The 23,268-nt window shown below is 40.1% G+C and overlaps 2 protein-coding genes across 6 annotated transcripts in view; both read right to left on the bottom strand.

Moving 5' to 3' along the window:
• Nucleotides 1–23,268, bottom strand: part of LOC131397475 (zinc finger protein 582) — a 157,692-nt gene that overhangs the window by 79,333 nt on the left and 55,091 nt on the right. The gene's annotated exons all lie outside the window — the stretch shown is intronic.
• ZNF471 (zinc finger protein 471) lies at nucleotides 1,920–19,399 on the bottom strand. Of its 5 annotated transcripts, none has more exons than XM_058530371.1 (5): nucleotides 19,328–19,399; nucleotides 17,330–17,418; nucleotides 7,341–7,467; nucleotides 5,774–5,869; nucleotides 1,920–4,407 (listed from the first exon to the last, which is right to left on the bottom strand). In XM_058530371.1, the coding sequence occupies exons 2-5, from the start codon at nucleotides 17,360–17,362 to the stop codon at nucleotides 2,384–2,386; spliced, it is 2,280 nt and encodes a 759-aa protein (XP_058386354.1). In that variant the 5' UTR covers nucleotides 17,363–17,418; nucleotides 19,328–19,399; the 3' UTR covers nucleotides 1,920–2,383. The 5 variants fall into 5 exon arrangements, with proteins under 5 accessions (XP_058386354.1, XP_058386350.1, XP_058386351.1 ...); XM_058530367.1 differs by lacking the exon at nucleotides 19,328–19,399 and adding an exon at nucleotides 17,961–18,955; XM_058530368.1 differs by lacking the exons at nucleotides 17,330–17,418; nucleotides 19,328–19,399 and adding an exon at nucleotides 17,169–17,305.

Here is a 23,268-nt window from a genome sequence, read left to right as displayed (position 1 = left end):
CTGGTGGGATACAACCTGGAAAGAGAATGAATCGGGTCAGCCCTAACAAGCAGAGCAGCAGGAACTTACGCACCATCTTTAAGTTTTGGCCAGAGATGACTCATATTCAACTCCCTCCTGTGACCCAAGGAGAAAGTATCTGAGTGGATTAAAATGAACCATGTACAACTGTTAACACAAGCAAAACATTATGGAATGGCATCAGAGCAGCTCACTTGAAGCAGCTCAGGAAAGAAGTTTGTGTTTGTGTGTGCACGGTTTCTATCTGTATTGTAGAGAAAAACAACAAATACCATCTGATATGTATGCATTTTCATAATTTTAACTTTATAAGGTTTATGTATTTATAACTATGTGATCATACTACATGGTTATGAAAATTACATTTTCAATTAATAAACTACAAGACTTTCTGTGAGTACAGAGATCCACCTCATTCTTTTCAGTGACTGCATAATAATCTACAGAACTGATTTTCCATAATTTAAGTAATCAATTTACTAGTGCTGGACATTTAAACTGTTTCAAACTTTTTATATTTCTTTTACATTTCTATAATAAATGAGCTATGGATCTATATTTCTGCACTTGTGCTTTTTGAAAAGATAAATTCCTAGATGCAGAATTGTGGCAAAGTGTGATTAATTACATTTAAAATGTTGACAGGTATCACCACATTGCCCTCTAAAATGGCTTTCCACCAATTTACCCTCCCAACATATAAAAATATGGTTTCTCACATCTGCAACAGTACTGGATATTAGCCAACCTTTACATTCTCACAAAATTTGTGCTGATTTGTGTTGGCCTGAGGACTTTTAAAATTTGCATACATCTGATCATTAGTATAATTAAAACCTCCTCTATTTCATTTGATTGTTTTAATTTCTTTATCTAGGAGTTGCTTGTTGGTAAGCTTTGCCAGACTGTATATCTTATCTTATCCTTGCTGCTTTCCAACAGCACTTTTTATAAGGGCTATATCCTTCATAATATATGTTTAAAATAGCTCTCAGCCTGTCATGTGCCTTTAATGTTGCAGTGTTTGATACCACGGAAGAGGTTTAAATCTTTTGCATGGTCCTACCTGTCTCTCTCTCTCCTTATGGCTCCTGGACTCTGTGTCCTGCTTGCCAAAGCCTTCCTGAACCCAAAGGGATAGAAATAGTTTACATCTTCCTCTAGAATCTTAATATTGTGTTTCCTACTACATCTTTAATCCATACTAAATGAACTTCTCTGTAAGGTGTGAAATGCAGATCTGACTTTATGTCCAGTTGGAGAACTAACTGTCAAACACCATTTAAATAATCCATCCCTCCTCCCACTGACGTATCAAAAATACCACTTGTAATATACTAAACTCATGGGTATATGATCTTTCAAAAATGTCTTGTGATGCTTGCCTACTTATCACACTACATGATTTTCAGAACAAAACAGTTGATGTAAAGATATCCTACAAGGATTGTGACTGGAATCCAGTGAATGTACAGACATTTTTACAATATTGAAACTTCCACCTAGAAACCTGTGTGGATCTCCATTTATTCAGAACCATTGGTCTGCCTCAAAGAGGTTAGTAATTTCCTTTCTCTATATAACCATGAGTAAATTCATCTATAATTTTGTTTTCTGGGTTTGATATCAGATTTGAATTAGCCTCATGAAAGAAGTGGACTATTCTAAATATTTTTTCTATACTCTGGAACAGCTTACTTAGTGGTTCCTTGAAAGTTAAGAATTAACCTATGAACCCAGGTGTCTTTAAATAGAGCTAGACTAATCGAGTTCTCTTATTTCTTCAGTTTTAAATATTAGTAATTTTTTTTTCCTGGACTAAGTATCATCTTACATTCCTCCCAGCAAATTCTAATTCTTTTAAGATTAGATCTAATTCTACATAAGACTAATTCTAGTCTTATGTAGAGCTCTAGACACTTCCTAAAACATATTCTATGTATCAGGTCACACTGAATTTCCTCACCAACAAAGGTTGCACAGCCTTAGAGTCATGAGAAAGCCACTATATTACTTTATGATACCAAACTTTAAACATATCCTCATCATCCACCCTAAGATATAGTTTCAGTTCCAAATTGTTATGGTCTCCCAGCACTGATATACTGCTTTCCAGAGTCCACTGTTTACAAATAATTTTTAAGCAGACTCTGAAGAATGCTGATCAAACATTTACCAAGCACTTAGTCTGAGAGAGGCACTATGCTAAGCACTTTATATGCATCAAGTCATTTAAAATTTCGTAACAAGGGTTTTAAGAGAAGAGTAATATAATTACATTTACATTTTTAAAAGACCACTGTGGCAGTAGCATAAAGGATGATCTTGAAGGGGACAAAGGAGGATGCAAGGAAACCAGTTTTTAGATAATTGGAATAGCCCAGGTGAAATGATTATGTTTTGGACTAGGGCAATGAGAATTGAAAGAAGTGGATGAATTCCAAAAATATTTAGCAGAAATATCCACAGGACTTGGTGACATAAGGGGTGAGGACAAGCTGGAGGCCAGGGATGACCCTGCAGCATGAATTTTCTGATGATGAGCGAGGTGTGCGCTTTGTCTGAAAACTTTTCCACATTCCTTACATTCATAAGATCTCTCTCCAGTATGAATTCTTCGATGTAGGTTAAGGTGTCCAACCTGGCTGAAGGTTTTCCTACATTCCTTACATTCATACGGTTTTTCTCCAGAGTGAATTCTCTGATGAACAGTAAGGGACTGACGATGGCTAAAGGCTTTGCCACACGCACTACATTCATAAGGTTTCTCCCCAGTATGACATCTTTGATGACAAATAAGGGATGATTTTGTTCGGAATGCCTTCTCACATTCAACGCATTCATAGGGCCTATGGCCGGTATGAAGTCTCCGATGCTGAGCACGGGATGAACTATCACTAAAAGCCTTTCCACATTCAGTACATATATAGGGTTTCTCTCCAGTATGAACTCTCTGATGTTGAATAAGGCGGGTAGTCTGGCTGAAGGCTTTCCCACATTCATTACATTCATAAGGTTTCTCTCCAGTATGGATTTTATGATGTTGGGCAAGGTGTGCCCTCTGGTTGAAAGCTTTACCACATTCCTTGCATTCATAAGGTTTCTCTCCAGTATGAATTCTCTGATGAGTAGCCAGCTGTGAACTGATGCTAAAAGCCTTTCCACATTCCTTACATTCATAGGGTTTTTCGCCAGTATGAATTCTCAAATGACTAGCAAGGTGTATACTCTGCCTAAATGCTTTCCCACATTCCTTGCATTCGTAAGGCTTCTCTCCAGAATGCACTCTTTGATGCTGAGTGAGTGAAGCATGATGGCTGAAGGCTTTCCCACAGACATCACATTCATAAGGTTTCTCTCCTGTGTGAATTCTCTGATGGACAGTCAGGGATGAGCCATAGCTGAAGGTTTTTCCACACACGTTACATTTGTATGGTTTCTCTCCAGTATGAATTCTCCTATGCTGAATAAGTCCTATGTGATCACTGAAGGCTTTCCCACAATCAAAACAGTCAAAAGGTTTCTCCCCAGTGTGATAATATCTCCAGTGACGAATAAGGGATGTGTTCTGCCTGAAGGCTTTCCCACATTCAATACATTCATAGGGTCTTTTGCCAGTGTGACATCTCTGATGTCGGGCAAAGGATGAGCCATCGCTGAAGGCTTTTCCACATTCCTTACATTCATAGGGCTTCTCCCCAGTATGAATTCTCTGATGCTGAGCAAGGTGTGCAGGCTGGCTGAAGGCTTTTCTACATTCCTTACATTTATACGGTTTCTCTCCAGTATGAATTCTTTGATGTTGAATAAGGTGTACATTTTGGCTGAAGGCTTTCCTACATTCTTTACATTCAAAGAGTCTCTCTCCGGTATGTATTCTGTGATGCTGAGCCAGGTGTTGACTCTGGCTGAACGCTTTCCCACATTCCTTACATTCATATGGTTTCTCTCCAGTATGAATTCTCTGATGAACAGTAAGGGATGAGCTCTGGGTGAAGGTTTTCTCACATTCATTACATTTGAAAAGTTTCTTTCCTGCATAGACTTTCTTGTGTTTCATTACCATGGAATTTTTGGAAAAGCTTTTTTTATTTGCCTCATAATTATAAACATTCTCTTCTACATTGTCTAGATGGACAAATTTCCCAGATTTGTTACACTTATGGTCTATCTCCTTAGTAAGGGTTTCTTTATGAGTGATTGTTCCTTGCCTGATAAATGTCTCTTGACTTACCAGCTGCTGCTGCTCAAAAAGATCTTCATATTTCCAATTTTCTCCAAAAGTGGAACACTCAAGTCCATAGCTTGTAATTCTCCTCATTAACACATCATCACACATGAACTGCTTCAGAGGTAATTCTTGTGTCTCACACATAGATTCCCAATCTGAAAGACATCAAAAAAGCAAATGTTTCCTTTATCACGGGGTATAATAAAGGAAACATTTAACATGGAAAAAGTGATTAAAAAATAATTTAATAAACAAAATTTATTATGTACAGGCATATCAACTGAAAAATATGCAAGCAGACCTCAGAGAATGAGAGCTCATAGAGGAACATGGAAAAGGTGATTAAGAAAATTAAAACACAGGATCATGAGCTCCTGGAGAAGTAGTAATGGTAATAATATTTTATGCCAGTATTAACATAACAGACTATAAATTAAACTCCCTCTATTCTCTCCCACTTCTCATTGACTTGCATATACAGCTACGTTAACTTTAAATACCAACATCATCACATAACCATTGCTGCTCAAAAATCTCTACAGATTCCCAGCAGTCAGAAATACCTTATACTTTGTGACTTTCCTTGGGTTTTAAGTAAAATCCTAGAGTTATCTTTCCATAATTAGAAAATAGTGTTCCTATGAACCATCTCAATGTGTTGCAATACATTGAACTCTTCATTTTTCATAGATCTCTGAATTTGAGGCTGCATATTAAGGGATTTTGCCATGCATCTTCTTACCCTCATCAGCCTAGGAAAAGAGTCACTTCTTAGGCCACATCTCAATGGGGTTTTGCCATGTATCTTTTTGAAGAAACTAGTTTTATAATGATATGTAAGTTGGTGTCACTGTTATTAATCATGTTCTTATTTACTTACATTCTTATTTACCACATAAGTACCTTTCCTGCCTTGTGAGTTAGAATATAAGGTTTGGAGAAGGAACAAATGTGCCTTAAACGCTGGCCCCATTTGGTCTCACAAGGCTGAGAGATTCACATCTTAGCATACCTGTAATGCACTTGAAGCATACCTGTGTACCTCTCAGTTTAGAAAACCCTGGACTAAAGTATAGTGAAAAAGCTAAAAAGTGATAGAGGATAAGGCTGGAGAAGTAGGAAGGCGCTGATCACATAAGGGCTGGTAGGGTTTGGGTTTTTCTTATTTGCAACAGGAAAGCAAAGAAAGATTTAAAGCAGCAGGGTGTGTTATGATTTGCAAGCTGCACCTAATCTGGAGTTAAGACAGATTTAAGAAACAGAGAACCTTATATAAGTTTGTATGGCAAAAAGAAAGAAGGAATGGGAAGGAGCCAGATAAAGATTTTTGCAAAATGAGTTATTAGAGACAAGAGAGTCAAGTAGAAGATAAGATGTTTGGGGACCCCATGCTAAGTAGTAAAGTTTCAGCTTTCTTCCCAGGCCTGGAAGGCTTGAGAAGAGTTTCTAAGAAGCATAAGTGAGGATGAATCATCTTTGAAAATGCCTAAGCCATTACGTATCTGGTTCTCCCACACTCACCTGGGAATGGGCTTCTTGTCATCTCACTCTTCATCTCCCAAGGCTCCTTCCCTTGCTCCAATAAAGAGATCACATATGGCTTAGAGATGCAAAGTCCTGCATACAAAGAAAGACAGGAAAAATGGCCATGTTTTAGGTATTTCAGAACTATAAGCCAGTTCCTTAATTCTGATGGAATGACATGACAGGCATGATTAGATAAAGGGGTACAGCACATTTTAAGGACAGACTTCATAAAGCTTCTGGCATAGTCTAGTGGGACTTGCCAAGAGTCAACTCTATAAAAGTTAAACAATTTCCTGAGGGGCCAGGGGCAGAAACTCAGCCCAGTATTTTCAGAGGATCATCAGACAGTAGTAAATGAAGTACTGTAAAGGGCCCCTAGGGACAGAGTTTGGAATTTGAGTCAAGTTAACTGCCTGCTTTAAAAAAAAGTCAATACTCTTCAGAGGAACATAATAGAATCCAGAGTCTCTACAGTGTTTTACAGTATCCAGGATAAAATCCAAAATTACTAGACATAAGAAGAAATAGGAAAAACTGAATCATACTCATAAGAAAAGGCAATCAATGGAGATGCAACCTGCAATAACAGAGATGTTGGAATCAGTAGACTACGGTTTTAAAACGGCTATTATACCTATACTCAAGAATGTAAAGGAAAATAAACTTGTAATTTCTCAGCAGAGAAGCAGAAATTATAAAAAAACCAGGTAGAAAGTTTAGAATTGAAAACTACAGTATCTGAAATTTAAAAATTCACCAGATGGGCTTAACAAGACATTGAAGAGGACAAGGAAACTGTCAGTTAACTTGAAGATAAATCGACAGAAATTAATCTGAAAAGCAGAGAAAAAAGATTTAAAAAAGTAAACAGATCCTCAGTTACATAGGGTACAACATCAAAGGTTCTGATGTATTTGTAATTGAAGTCCCAGAAGGAGAAGAGAGAGAGCAAAAAACAATATCTGAAGAAATAATGGCCAAAAAATTCTCAAATTTGGTGAAAGACATAAATTTAGTTTCAAGAAGTTCAGTGAACCACAAGCAGGATAAAAGGGACCTCTAGAGAAAAGAAAGCTAGTCTAGCCAATGAGGTGGTCCTGGGGCTGAGAAGAAGGGTCCATGTTAGTTTCCCTAACAACATCTGAAGCCACTTTCATAGTTTGTGTTTCAATGGTTCACTTATTGTAAGTTAATAAAAAGATACAGATTTTAAAAGCGATATTCTGAATTTATAGTGATCCAGCTATAGTCTTGATGAACCTTGTTACTGCCTAGTGGTGATAACAATACTGTAGGACAGAACAAGGCAGCACAGGAGACCAGTAAGAGTCACAACACAGCCTATGTTCCCAACTGCCTAAAGGGCATACCCATGGAATACTTGATATACATCAAATTCACTGACTCTAAATCTGAAATTTCCATCAACCCCTGAATATCCTCTTTGTTTCTCAATTCTCTTCTAACCTACACACAATAAAAAAAGTTTTAATAATAAATAAAAATGTAAAGAGCCCCTACGTGTAGATTCTGATTTATGTAGAGGGGAAAAGATCCTCACCCAGTGATACTAAGCTCCGATAGTTCTCTAACATCATACTCCTGTATAAACTCCTCTGAGCGGGGTTCAGCCATTCCCATTCCTCCTCAGAAAAGTCTATTGCCACATCCTTGAATGTCACCAAGTCCTGAAATGACAGAAAGACATTCTTGATCAACCAACGCTCATGTCCACACATGACTCCAAGCTGAAGTGTTAAGTTGTTCCTACTTTATGTGAGAAATAGCCCTCGGAGGAGGAAAAACTTACGCACATTATAATATTAGGCTCTAGCCTAAAATAGTACTTATTGAAGTGTTAAACTGCATTGTATACAGTGGTGCTAATCCATTTCTCAGCATGGGGCAATACAGACAGGTGGCCACAAGGCAGTAAACCAGGGCTTCAAGGAAGAACCTACACCTATGGTTGAACCTTCAAAACGAAAAAAGAATATCTAAATTGATATTTTGCAAATGGTACTCTATGGGATCTTAGTCTTTCAGAGGGTAAGAGGCCCTGAACTGATGTGGCTGATTTTTCTCTTACGTAATAAAAATTGTGAATATATTTAGAACACAATTTTCTTATGCTACACCATTAAGAACTGGCTACTATGCCATACCAGAGTAAGCTAGGAAGCAATATGAGAAAGCATAAGACTACAACACATCCAATCTGTGTATTAAGTTTGAGTACAACAGACTAATAGATACTTCATATAAAAATGAAACTGAATAATTATAATTTTCAGTTTCTTAAAGACTTAAATATACTAAGAGAAAAATTTATGTCCAGTTACAATCACCAGCAGGTCATAAGGATTTTTTAAGTAGTATAGGCATTTTTCATCTTCAAGTTTACTTCCGTTGAAAATAATCTTAATGCTCAGTGCCTGATTTGCAAAGTTACCAAAGACACTGGTAATTAACTAAATAGACAATGCACAGAACATCTTAATTTGCTTTTAAATAGTCAACACTTAAGTTTAGAGCAAAGGTATGATACAATAATATTCAATGTATGGGACTTGAGAGAATGTACACCCCTTTGGAAAAATGTTTACTATATTTTTCATATAACTGTATTAAAAGATTTTTAAGATTCACTGAGAACTACTGGTTTTCCTAAATTCTGGTTTTCATCTTCTAGTTAGTTGAGGCCACCATTTGGGCTGAGACCTATCATTTCACATGTTTTTATAAAATTAAATGGTTTTTATAAAATTAAATGAGATGAATTTATCAATGCAAGCAAAAAGTGGTCATATTCTTTCCGACATTTGGTACAATTTTGTCATTGGTAAGGAAACAGGTGTTCCGGCTATTCTCACAGAAAAATAAATTTGCTTGTAATCCTGGTACTCGTGGTTAATTATTTAGTATGTGTACTACCAGACTTTTCCCAACGTCTATACAGATATCTTTATATACATGTATGATGTATGTCCAATGATTGTTTTTTACTGATAATCTTATATTCAACATTCTAATTTACAGCATTTGAAGAGCCTGTCATTCTTTTCTTTTTAATTTAAGAAGAAAAACATTTATTGCAGGATATCAGGTAACTTATGGGATTTCCAGAAGGACTAAGGAACCAGGTTTGGATGCTACACAACTAAGAGCTACACAATCAGGAGAAAAGCCCAATTACACAAAGATGGTATTTTTCAAAAATCCCTTTCTCCAGCATTACTCATAGCTGAGCACTTAACATGCTCGGCTCCCACCAGCAGAACTTCAGCCAGAGTCACCCCAGAAGGACCAAACCCCTCTACCAACATGCTGCCTACAAAACCCTATTTCCCTATGCACAGCCTCTGCTTCCTGTTGCTAACTTCTGCCTTCCACACGTTGTACTGGAAGCCTCTGCTCGGGATAACATAAGTCATATACAGAATCCTATTTGCAAAGGAGTCTAGATAATGCAGTTTTTAGCTTTCTAGTATACCACAGTGCACTGGAAGGGAGCTGAAGTGGGTACTGAATGTTAGAATCTACAGTGTTGACCACACTATGCAACCTCAACCAGCTAAGAAAATAACCCAAAATTTACCTGAGGGGAACCCTAAAACTGACTGATGTTAACATAATTATCTCCATCATGGGTAAATGTATTTAACCCTGTGAAGAAATGGAATTGAGAACAAACATAAGCCAGTTCTGACTGACAGTTATTAAAGCTGAGTGATGGTATATGGGAAGAGGTGGGCAAGGGATTTCATTAAACTAGTCCCTTTATTTTTGTATATGTTAGAAATTTTCCATTAAAAAAGTGATAACAATTTTAAAAAATCCATTCTGACATGGTAAATAAAAATCCAATATAAAAAGTATAAAACGTAATGATTTTAAAAAGCACATGTGAGGGGCCGGCCCCGTGGCTTAGCGGTTAAGTCCGTTCGCTCCGCTACTGGCGACCCGGGTTCAGATCCCGGGCGCACACCAACGCACCACTTGTCCAGCTATGCTGAGGCGGCGTCCCATGTACAGCACCTAGAGGGATGTGCAACTACGACATACGGCTATCTACTGGGGCTTTGGGGAGAAAAGGGGAAAAAGAAAGAGGAGGATTGGCATGGATGTTAGCTCAGGGCTGATCTTCCTCACAAAAAAAACAAAAAGCATATGTGATAAAAAAGATACATAAAAGATATATCATCAATCTATATGCACAAAAAATACATAAATATATAAAGCCAACAAATCCATAAAAATAGGCCAAGTTTAACATACCAGAATCAGACATACCTAGGAGACAAAAAAACAATAAGGTCATAACAGAATTGAATAATAACATTAGCAAGCTTCATTTAATTTATAATCAATTTTATTGCCACTTTTCTTGTACCTATGTGGAACATACGCAGAAACTGATCATATACTAGGCCAACAAAAGTCTTAACAAATTTTAAAACCTAAAGATTTTCAGGCTATATTCTCTGTTCAAGATTCAGCACAATTAAAAACTATTAAAAGATGAATTTAAAACCTCATCTACTTGAAAATTTAAACAAAATCTATAAGTAACCAACAGACAATAATAAAATTAAACCAGTAAAACAGATAACAAATATTAGAGAGGACGTGGGAAAATGGAAACCCTTATACACTGTGGCTGAGAACATAAAATGGGACAGCCACTTTGAAAAACATTTTCTTAAAAAGTTAAGTGTAAGGGGCCAGCCCCATGGCCGAGTGGTTAAAGTTCCACGCACTGCACTTCAGGGGCCCGAGTTCGCAAGTTCAGATCCTGGGCATGGACCTAACTCCACTCATCAGCCATGCTGTAGAGGCATCCCACATATAAAATAGAGGAAGATTGGCACAGATGTTAGCTCAGGGCTAATCTTCCTCAAGCAAATAAAAAAAAGAAGAAGACTGCCAACAGATGTTAGCTCAGGGCAAATCTACCTCACAAAAAAAAAAAAAAAAAAAAGGAAAAAAAAGTTAAATATAAATTTACCATATAACCCAGCAATTCCACTCCTAGGTTAATCTATGCAAGAGAAAAGAAAACGTGTCCAAATAAAGACTTGCACGTAAATGCTGAGAGCAGCATTATCATAATAGCCAAAAAAGTAGAAACAACCCAAATACCCAACAGCTGATGAATGGATAAACAAAATGTGATGCACCTTTCAATGGAATACTATTCAGGATTAAAAGGGAATGAAATGTTGATACATGTTACAACACAGATGAACCTCAAAAACATTATACTAAGTGAAAGAAGCCAGACACAAAAGACTACATATCATATCACTCCATTCATATGAAATGTCCAGAAAAGTCGAATCTATAGACAGAAAGTAGATTAGTAGTTGCCTGGGGCTGGGCGTGGGAACAGGGATTAACCATAAATCGGCATGAGGGATATTACCGAGGTGATGAAAATGTTCTAAAACTGGATTATAATAATGGTCACACAACCCAGTAAATTTACACAAAATCATGGAATTGTACACTTCAAATGGTGCATTTTATGGTATGTAAATATCTCAATAAAGTTCCTTAAAAAAAAGAAACCTAGTATTATAAATTATCCAGAAAGTGATGAATAGGAGGCAGTAGTGCCATAAGTATTTGATATTGTTTTAGAATATCTACACTCTACAGATACTCACAAAACCAAAAGAATAATAAATAATCCATTAAATATTGGGAAAAAAATTGGTTAACTATCTCTGCGACGACAGGAACATAGAGCTAAAATAAGGCCATTGAGTCACACAATTCCAGAATGACTATTCATATTGATGTCTGTGTGAATATTATACCCTAACACTGTCCAATAGTGTCCCCACCCTGGGAAATTAGTTAAAATAGAAAACATAAACCAATCCAACAAAAAACTTTAAAAAAATTTAAAAAGGGAATTTAGAAAAGTACCTGGATGTAAGATACATATTTAACAAAAATTTTTCCCCTTTCTAGAAATGTACAACTAGGGATGAAAATGGGAAAATATTCCACTCACAATCGTGATTTCTCTCTTTAAAACACTTAGAGATACATTTAACAGAAAAAGTACCAAATCTATGACTAAAAGAACTGTAGAATTTTCTTAAAGGCAGTAAAACAAGACATGAACAGGTGGAACACATACCAGTGAGCAACACAAAAGCTTGAATAAATGTAAATACATACTCATTTTTTATTCTAGGATAAGAAGACTCAAGCTTTTGATTCTCCTTAAATTAATCCACAAATTTAATAGATTCTCCATCCCAGCCCATGCCATCATCACCTCTTATCTGGATTTTTATAACAGGTCTTCCTGCTTCTGTCCTTGCTCCCCTATAGTCTATTTTCAACACAGCAGCCAGAGGAATCCTCATGCCTCCTCTCTGCTTAAAATCCCCCTAACTCTTCCCATCTCGCACAGAGTAAAAGCCTAAGCCCTTCTAAGGCTTTGAGACTCAGAGGGGCTGGCACTCGTGACTTATCTGACATCATCTACTATTCCGCTCCCATTTGCTCTGTCCTTCTCGCTCTTCCAAAACACAGTAAAGACATTCCTGACCCTGGCGCTTGGACATCCTGCTGTCCCCACTGCCTGCAACGAGCTTCCTCTGGATATCCAGGTACTTGCTATCTTATTTTCTTTAGGTCTCTGCTCAAACGTCAGAGAGGCCTTCCATGACCACCTAGAAACAATGAAATCCAGACCTTCCCTTACCCAGCACTCCCTCTCCAACATACTCTGTTTTATCTTTTTCCATTTCACTTTTCACTATTTGACGTATGTATACCGATTCGTCTCTCTTTTGTTTTTTTGGTGAGGATAATCAGCTCTGAGCTAACATCCATGCCAATCCTCCCCTTTTTCCTGAGGAAGACTGGCCCTGGGCTAACACCTGTGCCTATCTTCCTCCACTTTATATGGGACGCCGCCACAGCATGGCCCGACAAGCAGTGCGTCGGTGCGCGCCCAGGATCCGAAACCGGGCCGCCAGCAGCAGAGGGGCGCACTTAACTGCTACGCCACGGGCCAACCCGATTCGTCTCTTGATGTTTTTTCCCCCCTCTAGAAGGTAAGTTCCACAAGGGCAGGGCCTTTGTTTTGTTCTCCGCTGCACCCTCAAAATCTAAAAGAACACCTGGTACATACAAGGCCCTCAAAGAATATTTGCTGAATACATAAATCTTAGTTTAAAACAATGAGTGAGGTTTTTAAAAACTGCCTGATTCTCAAGTGTGCTGGAAAAATAAACTTATAAGAACAGTCAGGAGAATTCTGGAAAAGACGAGCAATGAGAGAGTATTAGGTATTAGCCCTTCCACATTAAAAAATACCATAAGTAGGGGCCGGCCCGGTGGCATAGTGGTTACGTTCACGCATTCAGCTTCGGCAGCCCAGGGTTCGCAGGTTCAGATCCCGGGCACAGACTTACGTAGCGCTCATTAAGACATGCTGTGGCGGCGTCCCATATAAAGTAGAGGAAGATGGGCAGGGATGTTAGCCCAGGGCCAATCTTCCTCAGCAAAAAGAGGAGGATTGGCAACAGATGTTAGCTCAGGGCTAATCTTCCTCTCACACACACAAAAAATACCACAAGTGCCCAAATACAAGGCAAAGATTTTCCAAAACATGCTTTATGCCATGAATCATTTCCAAGGTCTCCCATCTTAGGAGATACCCAGTGTTCACAAGCAGAAGTAGACTGATGAAACTCTCAGAGTTGACTAGTTGCGGACTTCTGTGGAATGACATATCAGGAGAAATAGCGGCAATAAAGGCTGATCTAGAGTGTTTACAGATTACTAAAGCCTGCCAAAGACTGGTCCTGGTAAACATCCCAGGTTTTTGGTTGAGAACCCAAAGGAATGACTACACCCCAGGAGTATTGGTGAATGGGAAATAACACAGCCTTCACAAGGACTGAGGCTTATCTTCTAATCATTTCAGCTCCTGACTGGATTAAGATTAAGATTTATTCCTAGCACAGCTGTCTGCCTGAAGCAAAAGTAAACCCTCTCCACCGTGGAGAAATGGCTGATTCTAGGACCGGGGCAGAAAATATATAGGATGAGCCTGGATATGCAGTGTCAGAAAGTCAGTGCTCAACAAACAAAATACCCCACAATGATGGGGTATGTCAGTGGGACACAGGAGCTGCTGAAAGAGCACCCCATGACCAAGGTTGGAACAATGTGAGCAACAAAATAGAGCAGTACTGGAACATAACCTAATGTATAAAATAAATATGCATGAGTCCATACTGATACAAATAAGTGACTGACTAAATAAATGGGGGAGAACAGACAACTCTCTCATAGAGAAGAATTCCAAATGATTTACTTAGATATTCCACACTCGAGGTAGAACTTAACTTCCCACTCGCTAGGTGTGGGTTGTACACAGACTTCCTTCCAAAGAGTGCAATATAGAAAGGTAAAAAAAACAAAAAAAAGAGTAGCCTCACAGTGGAGAAACCTGACCAACACTACCTCAACCAGCTAACCAAGGTACAGGAATAAGTCATGTTGATAGTATGTCCCCTTGATATGATGTGATGAAAATGGAACTTTGCCTCTGTGATCTTCCTTCCAAAAACACATTACTCCAGTCTAATCATGAAAAAAAACATCAGATTTGAGAGATGTTCTAGAAAATACGTGGGTACTCCTCAACACTGACAAGGTGATCAAAAAGAAGGAACGTATGAGAAACTGTCACAGCCAAGAAGAGCCTTAGGAGACAGAACTACTAAATGTAATGTGGTGTCCTGGATAGGATCCTGGAACAGAAAGAGGACATTAAGGAAATCCAAACAAAGCATGGCCTTTAGTTAATAATAACGTATCAATATTGCTTCAACAATTGAAACAAATGCACCATACTAATTTAAGATGTCAGTAACAGGGGAAGCTGGGTGTGGTGTATATGGGTATGCTCCGTACTATCTTTGCAACTTTTCTGTAAATATAAAACTGTTATAAAAAAGTTTATTTTTTAAAATTTATTTTTAAAAAGCCCTATCAAGAGAAAGACATCAAAGCTTCAAATTATCACTAAGATTTTTTTAATATACAAAGTCCAGCACTTAACCCAAAATATGAAGCACATAAGACAATCAAGAGGAAAAAATCAGAAAATAGAAATTCATAGGAGATCCAGATAATGGAATTATCTGACAACTATGTTAAAACAATTATGATTAATATTTTTAAAGAATTACTAGGAAAAATAGTGAATTTAAGCAGAAAATAGGAAATTATATAAAACAAATAGACAATCTAGAACTAAAAATACAATAATGGAAGTTTATAATTCAATGATGGATTTAACAGCAGATTAGAGAGTTCAGGAGAATTAATACATAAGGAACATATAAAATGGAGTGAAAAAGATCTAGCATTTATATTTAGAAGGAGAAGAGAGAAAAGGTCCGAGCCAATATTTGAAAAGATACTGGTTGAAAAATTGCCAAAATTGATGGAAAGACACCACGCTACCCTGAATACCGACTTAAAACAGAAACAGTAATAAAATAATATTTGGGGCCGGCCCCGTGGCTTAGCGGTTAAGTGCGCGCGCTCCACTACTGGCAGTCTGGGTTCGGATCCCAGGCGCGCACCGACGCACCGCTTCTCCAGCCACGCTGAGGCCGTGTCCCACATACAGCAACTAGAAGGATGTGCAACTGTGACATACAACTATCTACTGGCGCTTTGGGGGAAAAAAAAAAAAAAGGAAGAGGATTGGTGATAGATGTTAGCTCAGAGCCGGTCTTCTTCAGCAAAAAGAGGAGGATTAGCACGGATGTTAGCTCAGGGCTGATCTTCCTCACACACAAAAAAATAATAATAATATTTGAAGGCTGACAAAAAAGAAAAGTGTGTGTGTGTGTGAGTGTGTGAGTGTGTATTTGGGGTGTTAGAGTCATTAATGGGCCACATCTTTGTCATCCATAGTAGTAGGTTTATAGATAATATCTAAAATTAAAATATCAAGGAATAGTGTTCCAAACATATTATTCAGGACTAACACAGTTAAGTGGTAACACTGTGGAGATCTCCAACTTATTCCTATAGGACAAATGAGAGGAAAAAAAAATCCTAATTGGTGCTTGTGACTTTGGATACAATTTCAATAACAACCTCATACACACAAACTCTAAAAGTTCTGTATTTCTGGAAAATTATGTTAGATGATTCATAAAGCAGTTCTAATGCTGAGGAAGACACAGATGCTCAAAATTCATGTAAATTTTTCTGAATATTTAATGAACTCTGACAGTGGGGAAAAAAAGCAGTGTTTTAAAATTAGTTTTAATATGATCTTCAATATAAAATGTGTAATTAAATTAAATATTGATAAGTGAGCATTGACTTTCATCTAGATAATGAAAGTGTGTTTTCCACTTGGAAAAACTTCTCATAGGGAAAATTAAGGGCTTCCTTATATTCAGGGTTCCTTATACAAATGATATATTTTAAAATTTTATGATTCAAAACAGAAATACAGGTATATACAGGAATTTAGTACAAGATATAAGTGGCACTCCAAATTAGTGAGAAAGAGATGACTTATTCAATAAATTCCATTGGGTCATCTGGACAGCCAACTGGAAAAAAAATGACCCCCTGCCTGACTTACCATGATGGGTTAAACATTTAATGTAAAAACTTAATGTAAATTAAATATAATATAAAAATTTAATGTAATTTTGAACCTTACCCTCATAGAAAAATCAAAAAAATCAAATCCAAATTTGTCAGAAATTTAACTAGAAAGGGTAAAACAAATCTTTTAGGAGAAAAATAGAATATCTATATGCCCTAAGGGTAGACAAAGATTTCTTAAACAGGACACAGAAAATACTATCAAGGGGAAAAAGTAACTATAGATACAAAGAATAGCCCTAGAATGAAATATAAGCTGAGAATAGTTACTGTCTCAGAAGAAATAGGAGGCAAGAGGGAGATTTTATGACTTCTGAATTTTGTACTATGTGTATATATAATTATATATATCATTTACCTAAATTTTTTAAATTTGCAAAAATTAAGTAGGTAAGATTTTTTAGGTGAACAAACGAGGCTGGGAATTCATACATAAAAAAATAAAGAATAACTTTTAAGAATGTAAGGATATAATTAGAGACTTGACAAAATTTAGCCAGGAGGATGATTCCTGATGCACTCTCTGAACAGGACAGGACTGTCAGAGGCACATTTAACTGGGAACCCAACTTACCGGTACTGAGATACCTCGATTCCGTATAACAGAAACCAATCTTTTCACAAATGTCAACGCTGAACTAAAAACGTACACGAGGTGGGAAGAAGAGGGGACACAGAGGGGGCTCCATGCCTCATCACACTCAGTTTTACTTACCCACTAGGCAGTTTGAGTTGAAGTCAGTGCCTTCCGAGAGAAGTGGGAACCAGGTCCTTGGACAAGATTGTTCATCAGAGAATTTTCACAAGAAAAGAAGCATTACTAAGTCCCAAACAGTAAGGCTGCCTTTCATGGTACAAAAAGAAATAACAACTAACCTGAGGCATGGCTTTCAGTAGCTCAACTGTCATTTTCGCCTTCTCTTCCTGGCTTCTCTCTTGAAGAGCAGTGTCCTGGGGGTGCAAAGCTGGAGGGAGAAAGGAGAGTGAAAGATGAGCCCTTCTCTGAACTTCCAGAATCACCAGCCTAAAAATTCTGTCTTCCCCTTCTCTCTCCCAGCTTTCTTTGGCCCCACTGCCCACATAACTGGGAGATTATGGGCAACGTATGGTTGTTAAGAGGGTATAACTTATGTTTCTCTTATGTTCGAGCTCCTAAATTTAATCTTTTTTTCTAAAAGTTGCCTTCCCATTCTTTGGTCTTATTACGAATAAAAATAAGAGATGTGCTAGGTACTCTGCACAGATTATACTCTTTCGCTTTATTTTTGAAATAATCCTATGAAATAGTTATTACTTCCTCTATTTTACAGGTAAAGGTGGATTTTTTCCCTTCCTGTGTCTCTGCTTCATGCTTTGACACAGACTACAGTTTGAAAATCTGACTCCCAAATGCCACCAGAGGCCAGGGTTCTCCTCCTTCTCCACCCAAAACCCCACAGGCTTCACTTTCCTCTCACTCTGGGACAATGGACCCTTTAGCACCCAATTCTGCCACCTGCACTCTCACCTCTGTCCTCTGGCCCTTGGTTTCCCCTCCTTTCTGTCACCCAGAACTGAGGGTGTCTCCTGCTCCAGTCAGGAGCTCCAGTTACCCAACCTCTTGCTTCTCACTGGATCTCCTGGACTGGGGGCAGGGAATTCTACTCCAGAATTCTTCAACCCCCAACACACAATTCCAGACAACCACACACATAGAGAAGCCACTGCTATCAATCTTCCAAACAGTCACCTCATACACACCATAATCCCCCAGGGCCAATTACAAGCACACAGGTGACACACAAACACTGACACCAGATCTCACACACTTCCTGAACCCACAGAGGACACAATCACAAGCACCCAAAGGCAGGCACATTATATGCAGTCACATACACCAGTCTCAGAGAGGCCATGGGTACCAAACCATGTGGTGATATACAACATCACACATACCCCCACTCATATTCGCTCACACACACCCACGTCTCACTGCCCCTCATCTCTGTCTTGCTCACCCATGCACACCCCACAACCTCACAGAGGCTATATTTGCAAGCCTTAGGGTGACCATCCACGGTTCACACAATCTCTCTCCCACCCACTTTGGTCTCACACACAGCCGCATCACCAGTTTTCCTCTCTCGACACACACACACAAACATGATGGTCTCTCACACTCCAGTCTCTCATACACACACACACACACACACACACTCAATGGGCTCTTTCAGAGACACATGGATTTCTCACACACATAGATACACTAACACATCCTGGTCTCTCACACACACAGAATACATACTGGTCTCTCTCACACTCGGACACACATACACTCTCATACACCTCACCTGCCAGACACACATACTCGTCTCACATGGTCACTGGTCTCTCATCACACACTCACACCAACATACTCTGGTCTCTCTCTTACACACACACACCACGATCTCTCCCACTCAGTCTCTCCTGGAGCCTCACACACTTGTTCATCTTTCACACACAGGCACACTCATTTCTCTCACACTCTGGTCTGCCTCCCTCCCTCTCACACTCACACCAACACGCCCTGGTCGCACTCTCTCTGGACTTTCATAGTCCAGTCTCTGTCTCACATACACACACCCCAGTCTCTCACTGACCTCGCACACCCCTCTGCTCTCACACACACCCCGCTCGAGCCGCCCCTCAGTCCCGAACCGGGTTCGAGCCGCGGTCGCCGCACCCGCCCGGAGGACCGAAGGAAACGCGCCGCGCCGCGCGGGCCTCTGGGAAATGTAGTCGGCACGGGGACGACGCCGCAGCGGCGCCCAGGCTGCGGCTGCACGGCCGGCTCAGAGCGGCCCGCCTCGCCCGCCTAGCCGGGCCCTTGGGCCCCGACTCCCCACCACCCACCTCCGAGTACCCACCAGCCTCCGCCCGGAAGCCAGCGGCTCTCACCCGAAGGACTTCGGGAGTCGACGCCCGGCCTCCTAGTGCGCAGGCGCCAAATCTCCCAAGGCAGGCGGAGTAACCGGGAGGAGTCCGACGCCAGGGGCGGGACGGAGCGTGGTTTAGCCGAGGGGGCGTGTTCTTAGGCTGTTGGGAGTGGGAGGAGGAACCTTAACCAGAGCGTACGTGCCGGCGCGTGTACGTAATTATGCTCGAAGGGCGTGGCCTAGGCTTTCAGGGGCGTGGCGGGGCTGGGCGCGAGTGTGCGCAGGCGCGTAGAATGCGAACTCGCCCTCCCCTCGCCTGGAGACCAGCGGCGTCCCTAGTTACCGGGTCCGGAGCGCCGCAGAGAGCAGCGCGTAGCGGCTGAGCCCGTGGTGTGCTCCTGTGTACGCCTTTGTGACGCTGTCTGTGTCCGTGTGACCGCGGTGTCCCTCGGAGTGCAGCCCTCTGAGCCTGTCCGTGGAGTGTGATTTTCTTTCTGTGCTAAGTTTTGTGACAGTGAGAACAGCGACTGGGAACCCTGACTGTGTTGGATCACCTCTGTGACTACAGCAAATTAGTAAATTTCTCACCTGCAAAATGGGAATGTGATTATTATTAGTGTTCAGAGACGGTGAATGAGACGACGTCTTTGGAACCAGACTAATGGGATTTAAGTCCCTTCTGTCCCCAACCAGACTGGAAATGGTCCCTGATATGGAGGATTAAGAAAACTGTACCTGCATTCGAGATTGAAGCAAATAAGGAAAAGCCATTCAGGGGGATACAGCAGAGAAAAAACAAAAACAAAATTCCCGGCCCTCTTAGATCTTACTTTCAAGTGGATGGAGACACACCACAAATGAATGAGTAAAATGAATGGTATATCGAATGGTGAAAAACGCTACGGAGAAATGTAAAGCAGGGAAGAGGAAAAGAGAGTAGAGAAAATTAGAATGTTTACTGTTGAAAAGTGAGTAAAGCAGTCAAAAAGGAGAGAATGAAAATCATCCATAATCCCACAACTCAGAACTACTGCTAACACTATTAACATTTTTGGCTTGTACCTTAATACATATTTTTCTTTCACACCCAGGTTGAGATTTCTGTACCTGAAAAACCAAATAATTTAGAAAAATGGGATTATATGGTACATGATTTTTGAAAAGTTTTTCCTCTATTATATATTGTGATCATCTTTCTATATCGTGAGGCATTCTTCTTTAGCCCAATTTTTAATGACTGCAATGTCAAAATTATTGATTGCCACAAGTAATTTTGATAAACTGCTATTGTTGGGCTTAAAATCATGATTACTGAGCAAATTCTTAAGATGGTTCTGTATTTCATGTCTTAGCCAACTTCCCCGCCTATTGGTGCAATGTAGATGCCTGGTGAGTAAGTGTCATTCATTTCTAGGGTCAGAGATGCTCAGATTTGTGGGGATATATGAACTACAGAGGATTTTATACTGTTGTTTGTTACTGGAGAACCACAGAAGGCATTTGGTTGGGAAAAGTTACATTCTCCTGCCTCAACATCTTGGTCTACTCAGAGTCTGGCATTTTCCACTGGAACTATCTGGGCCAATTCTCCTAGAGATATACATATAAACTCTGCGCAAAATATGAAAAACAGTTACCGGAAAGCACCAGAAAATAACCAAAGGAGAAAAAACATGAATAATGGCCAACATTTTCTCAATTTGGTGAAAGCATAAAATTGCACATCCAAAAAATTCAGTGAAATCCACAGATGAAATCCACACTGAGGGACATGAGCAAACTGCTGAAAATTAAAGAGGAAATTTTGACAGCAGAGAAAAATGACACATTACTTACAGGGGAAGCACTATATGAATTACTGCTGACCTGGTCAGGAATGCTGGAAGCCAGGCAACAGTGGAATGACAACTTTAAAGCTCTGAAAGAAAGGAAAAACCAACCATCAACCCAAAATTTTATATCCAGTGAAGTAAAAACACTTTCAAACAAAAGACAAGAGCAATGAGCACATCTACCCTCAAAAATATGCTAAGGAGGTTCTTTAGTCTGAAGGAAAATAATATCAGATGAAAACAGATCTTCAGGAAAGAGTGACGATGACTTGAAATAGTGCATATGCAGGTAAAGGTTAAAATTTTTTCTTCTGGGGGCTGGCCCAGTGGTGTAGTGGTTAAGTTCACACGTTCCACTTTGGTGGCCCTGGGTTCACCGATTCAGATCCTGGGCATGGACCTACTCACCTCTCATTAAGCCTTGCTGAGGCAGCGTCCCACACGGAAGAACTGGAAGGACCTAGAACTATGATATACTACTAGGTACTGGGACTTTGGGGAGAAAAAAGAAAAAGAGGAAGATTGGCGACAGATGTTAGCTCAGGGCCAATCTTTGTCACCAAAAAAAAAAAACAAACAATTATGGTTTCTTGCTTAGGAATCATTCCTGCTTCCAGCACTTGTAGTTGCAGCCCTGGTCCTGTGACCACTGCAGCAGGTAGGGAAGAAAAAAAAAAAGTTGAGGTGACGAGAAGAAAGAAAAAATGTCATTATACCAGCATACTCCTCCCTTGGCAAGAATTGCATAGTCGCCCCAGCATCCTTCCCCACCCCCTCTTCCTCAGATCCACTAGAAAAACAGAGGAATCTATCTAGCAGAGCCTCTCCTTCAGCCCACTCATGGTGAGTGTGAGCGCACGCTCATGAAGGCATGTAAGCCAGCCCTTCATGCTTTCGCCTCCTCCCATTTTAGACAACCAACGTTTTTAGTTGCCCGTTCCAATTCTCTATCAAATTATTACTCCGAGGAGGATATCTCTCTGCCCATTGTTGGACATTAGGGGCTGTAAAGAATATTCTGTGTTCTGAAGAAATGACAGTCAGCCATCTAAACTGGTGAAATATCTTCCATTCTGATTCTTTTATAGCACTCTGAGCGTTTGCATCTTCCACGGGGTAACCAAAGCGCAGTCCAGAGTCAGCGTCCATTCCTGTCAAGAGCCATTTGTAGCCCCCTTAGGCGTCAGTCTCACTTGCCAGCTGGGTTCAGGGTCTTCCCCCTGGGAAATGCACCACATAGCCATCTGCAGTCTTTGTCTCTTTTGCTGGTGGACAAAACAGGACGATGTCTAGATTCAGCCTACCTCTGCATTGCTGCAGTGCCTCCATGTCCACTCCTTTTGTGGACTCAGGTGGGCACCAGGTGAGCACAGGGATATCTGCTTGTCAATTCCATTCACCTTCCAAACCTGGAAGGGAGTTCTTCTGATGCACGTGGACATGTCCTACTTTAATGCACCCCCTCAAATCCCCATAAGGCTGTGCTCCATATTGGCATCCCTTTAGTAGGTCAGGTTTCCACTGCCCTCTGCCTAACCATATGCCCAGGCCATTGACCAATGCCCATGAGTCAGAAAAAACTCACACAGGGGCTTTACCATTGTTCAATTCTCCCACCACTGCTGGGAAAGCAGCATGCAATTCAGCCCACCGAGCTGATCTGTCTTTACCTTCTTTGGTCAGAGGAGTGGCCTTCCAAACAAGATGTTGATCATTCACCATGGAACTGCCATCCACAAACCAAGCAGCTCTCCGTTGGTCAGCCAAGAGCTGTTGAAAGGGCACTGTCCAAGCGACATTAGAACCCGGCAGCTCCTTACACAGTTCCAAAGGCAGTGCTGGGGGAAAAGAGACTCCTTGCTCGTGTCTCCTCCTTGCCTTCCCCAGGCGGCAGGATCCTGGATAAACCATTTCCATTTACTACGGAACTCTTCTGGGCACTGCCTGCCCCATTAGAGTGTTTCTCCGACGTCGCCCAAGACATCGTGGGTATTTCAGGTTTTAAGATGACTTTTGTCCTTCAGTCATTGGAGTAACTTCAATGAATAATGTCCAATAGCGAGGTAGTAAATGCCCCTCAAGTGGA

This window comes from Diceros bicornis, chromosome 34, assembly GCF_020826845.1.
Source record: "Diceros bicornis minor isolate mBicDic1 chromosome 34, mDicBic1.mat.cur, whole genome shotgun sequence".
Classification (NCBI taxonomy): Eukaryota; Metazoa; Chordata; class Mammalia; order Perissodactyla; family Rhinocerotidae; genus Diceros; species Diceros bicornis.
This window is presented reverse-complemented; position numbering and strand designations above follow the sequence as displayed.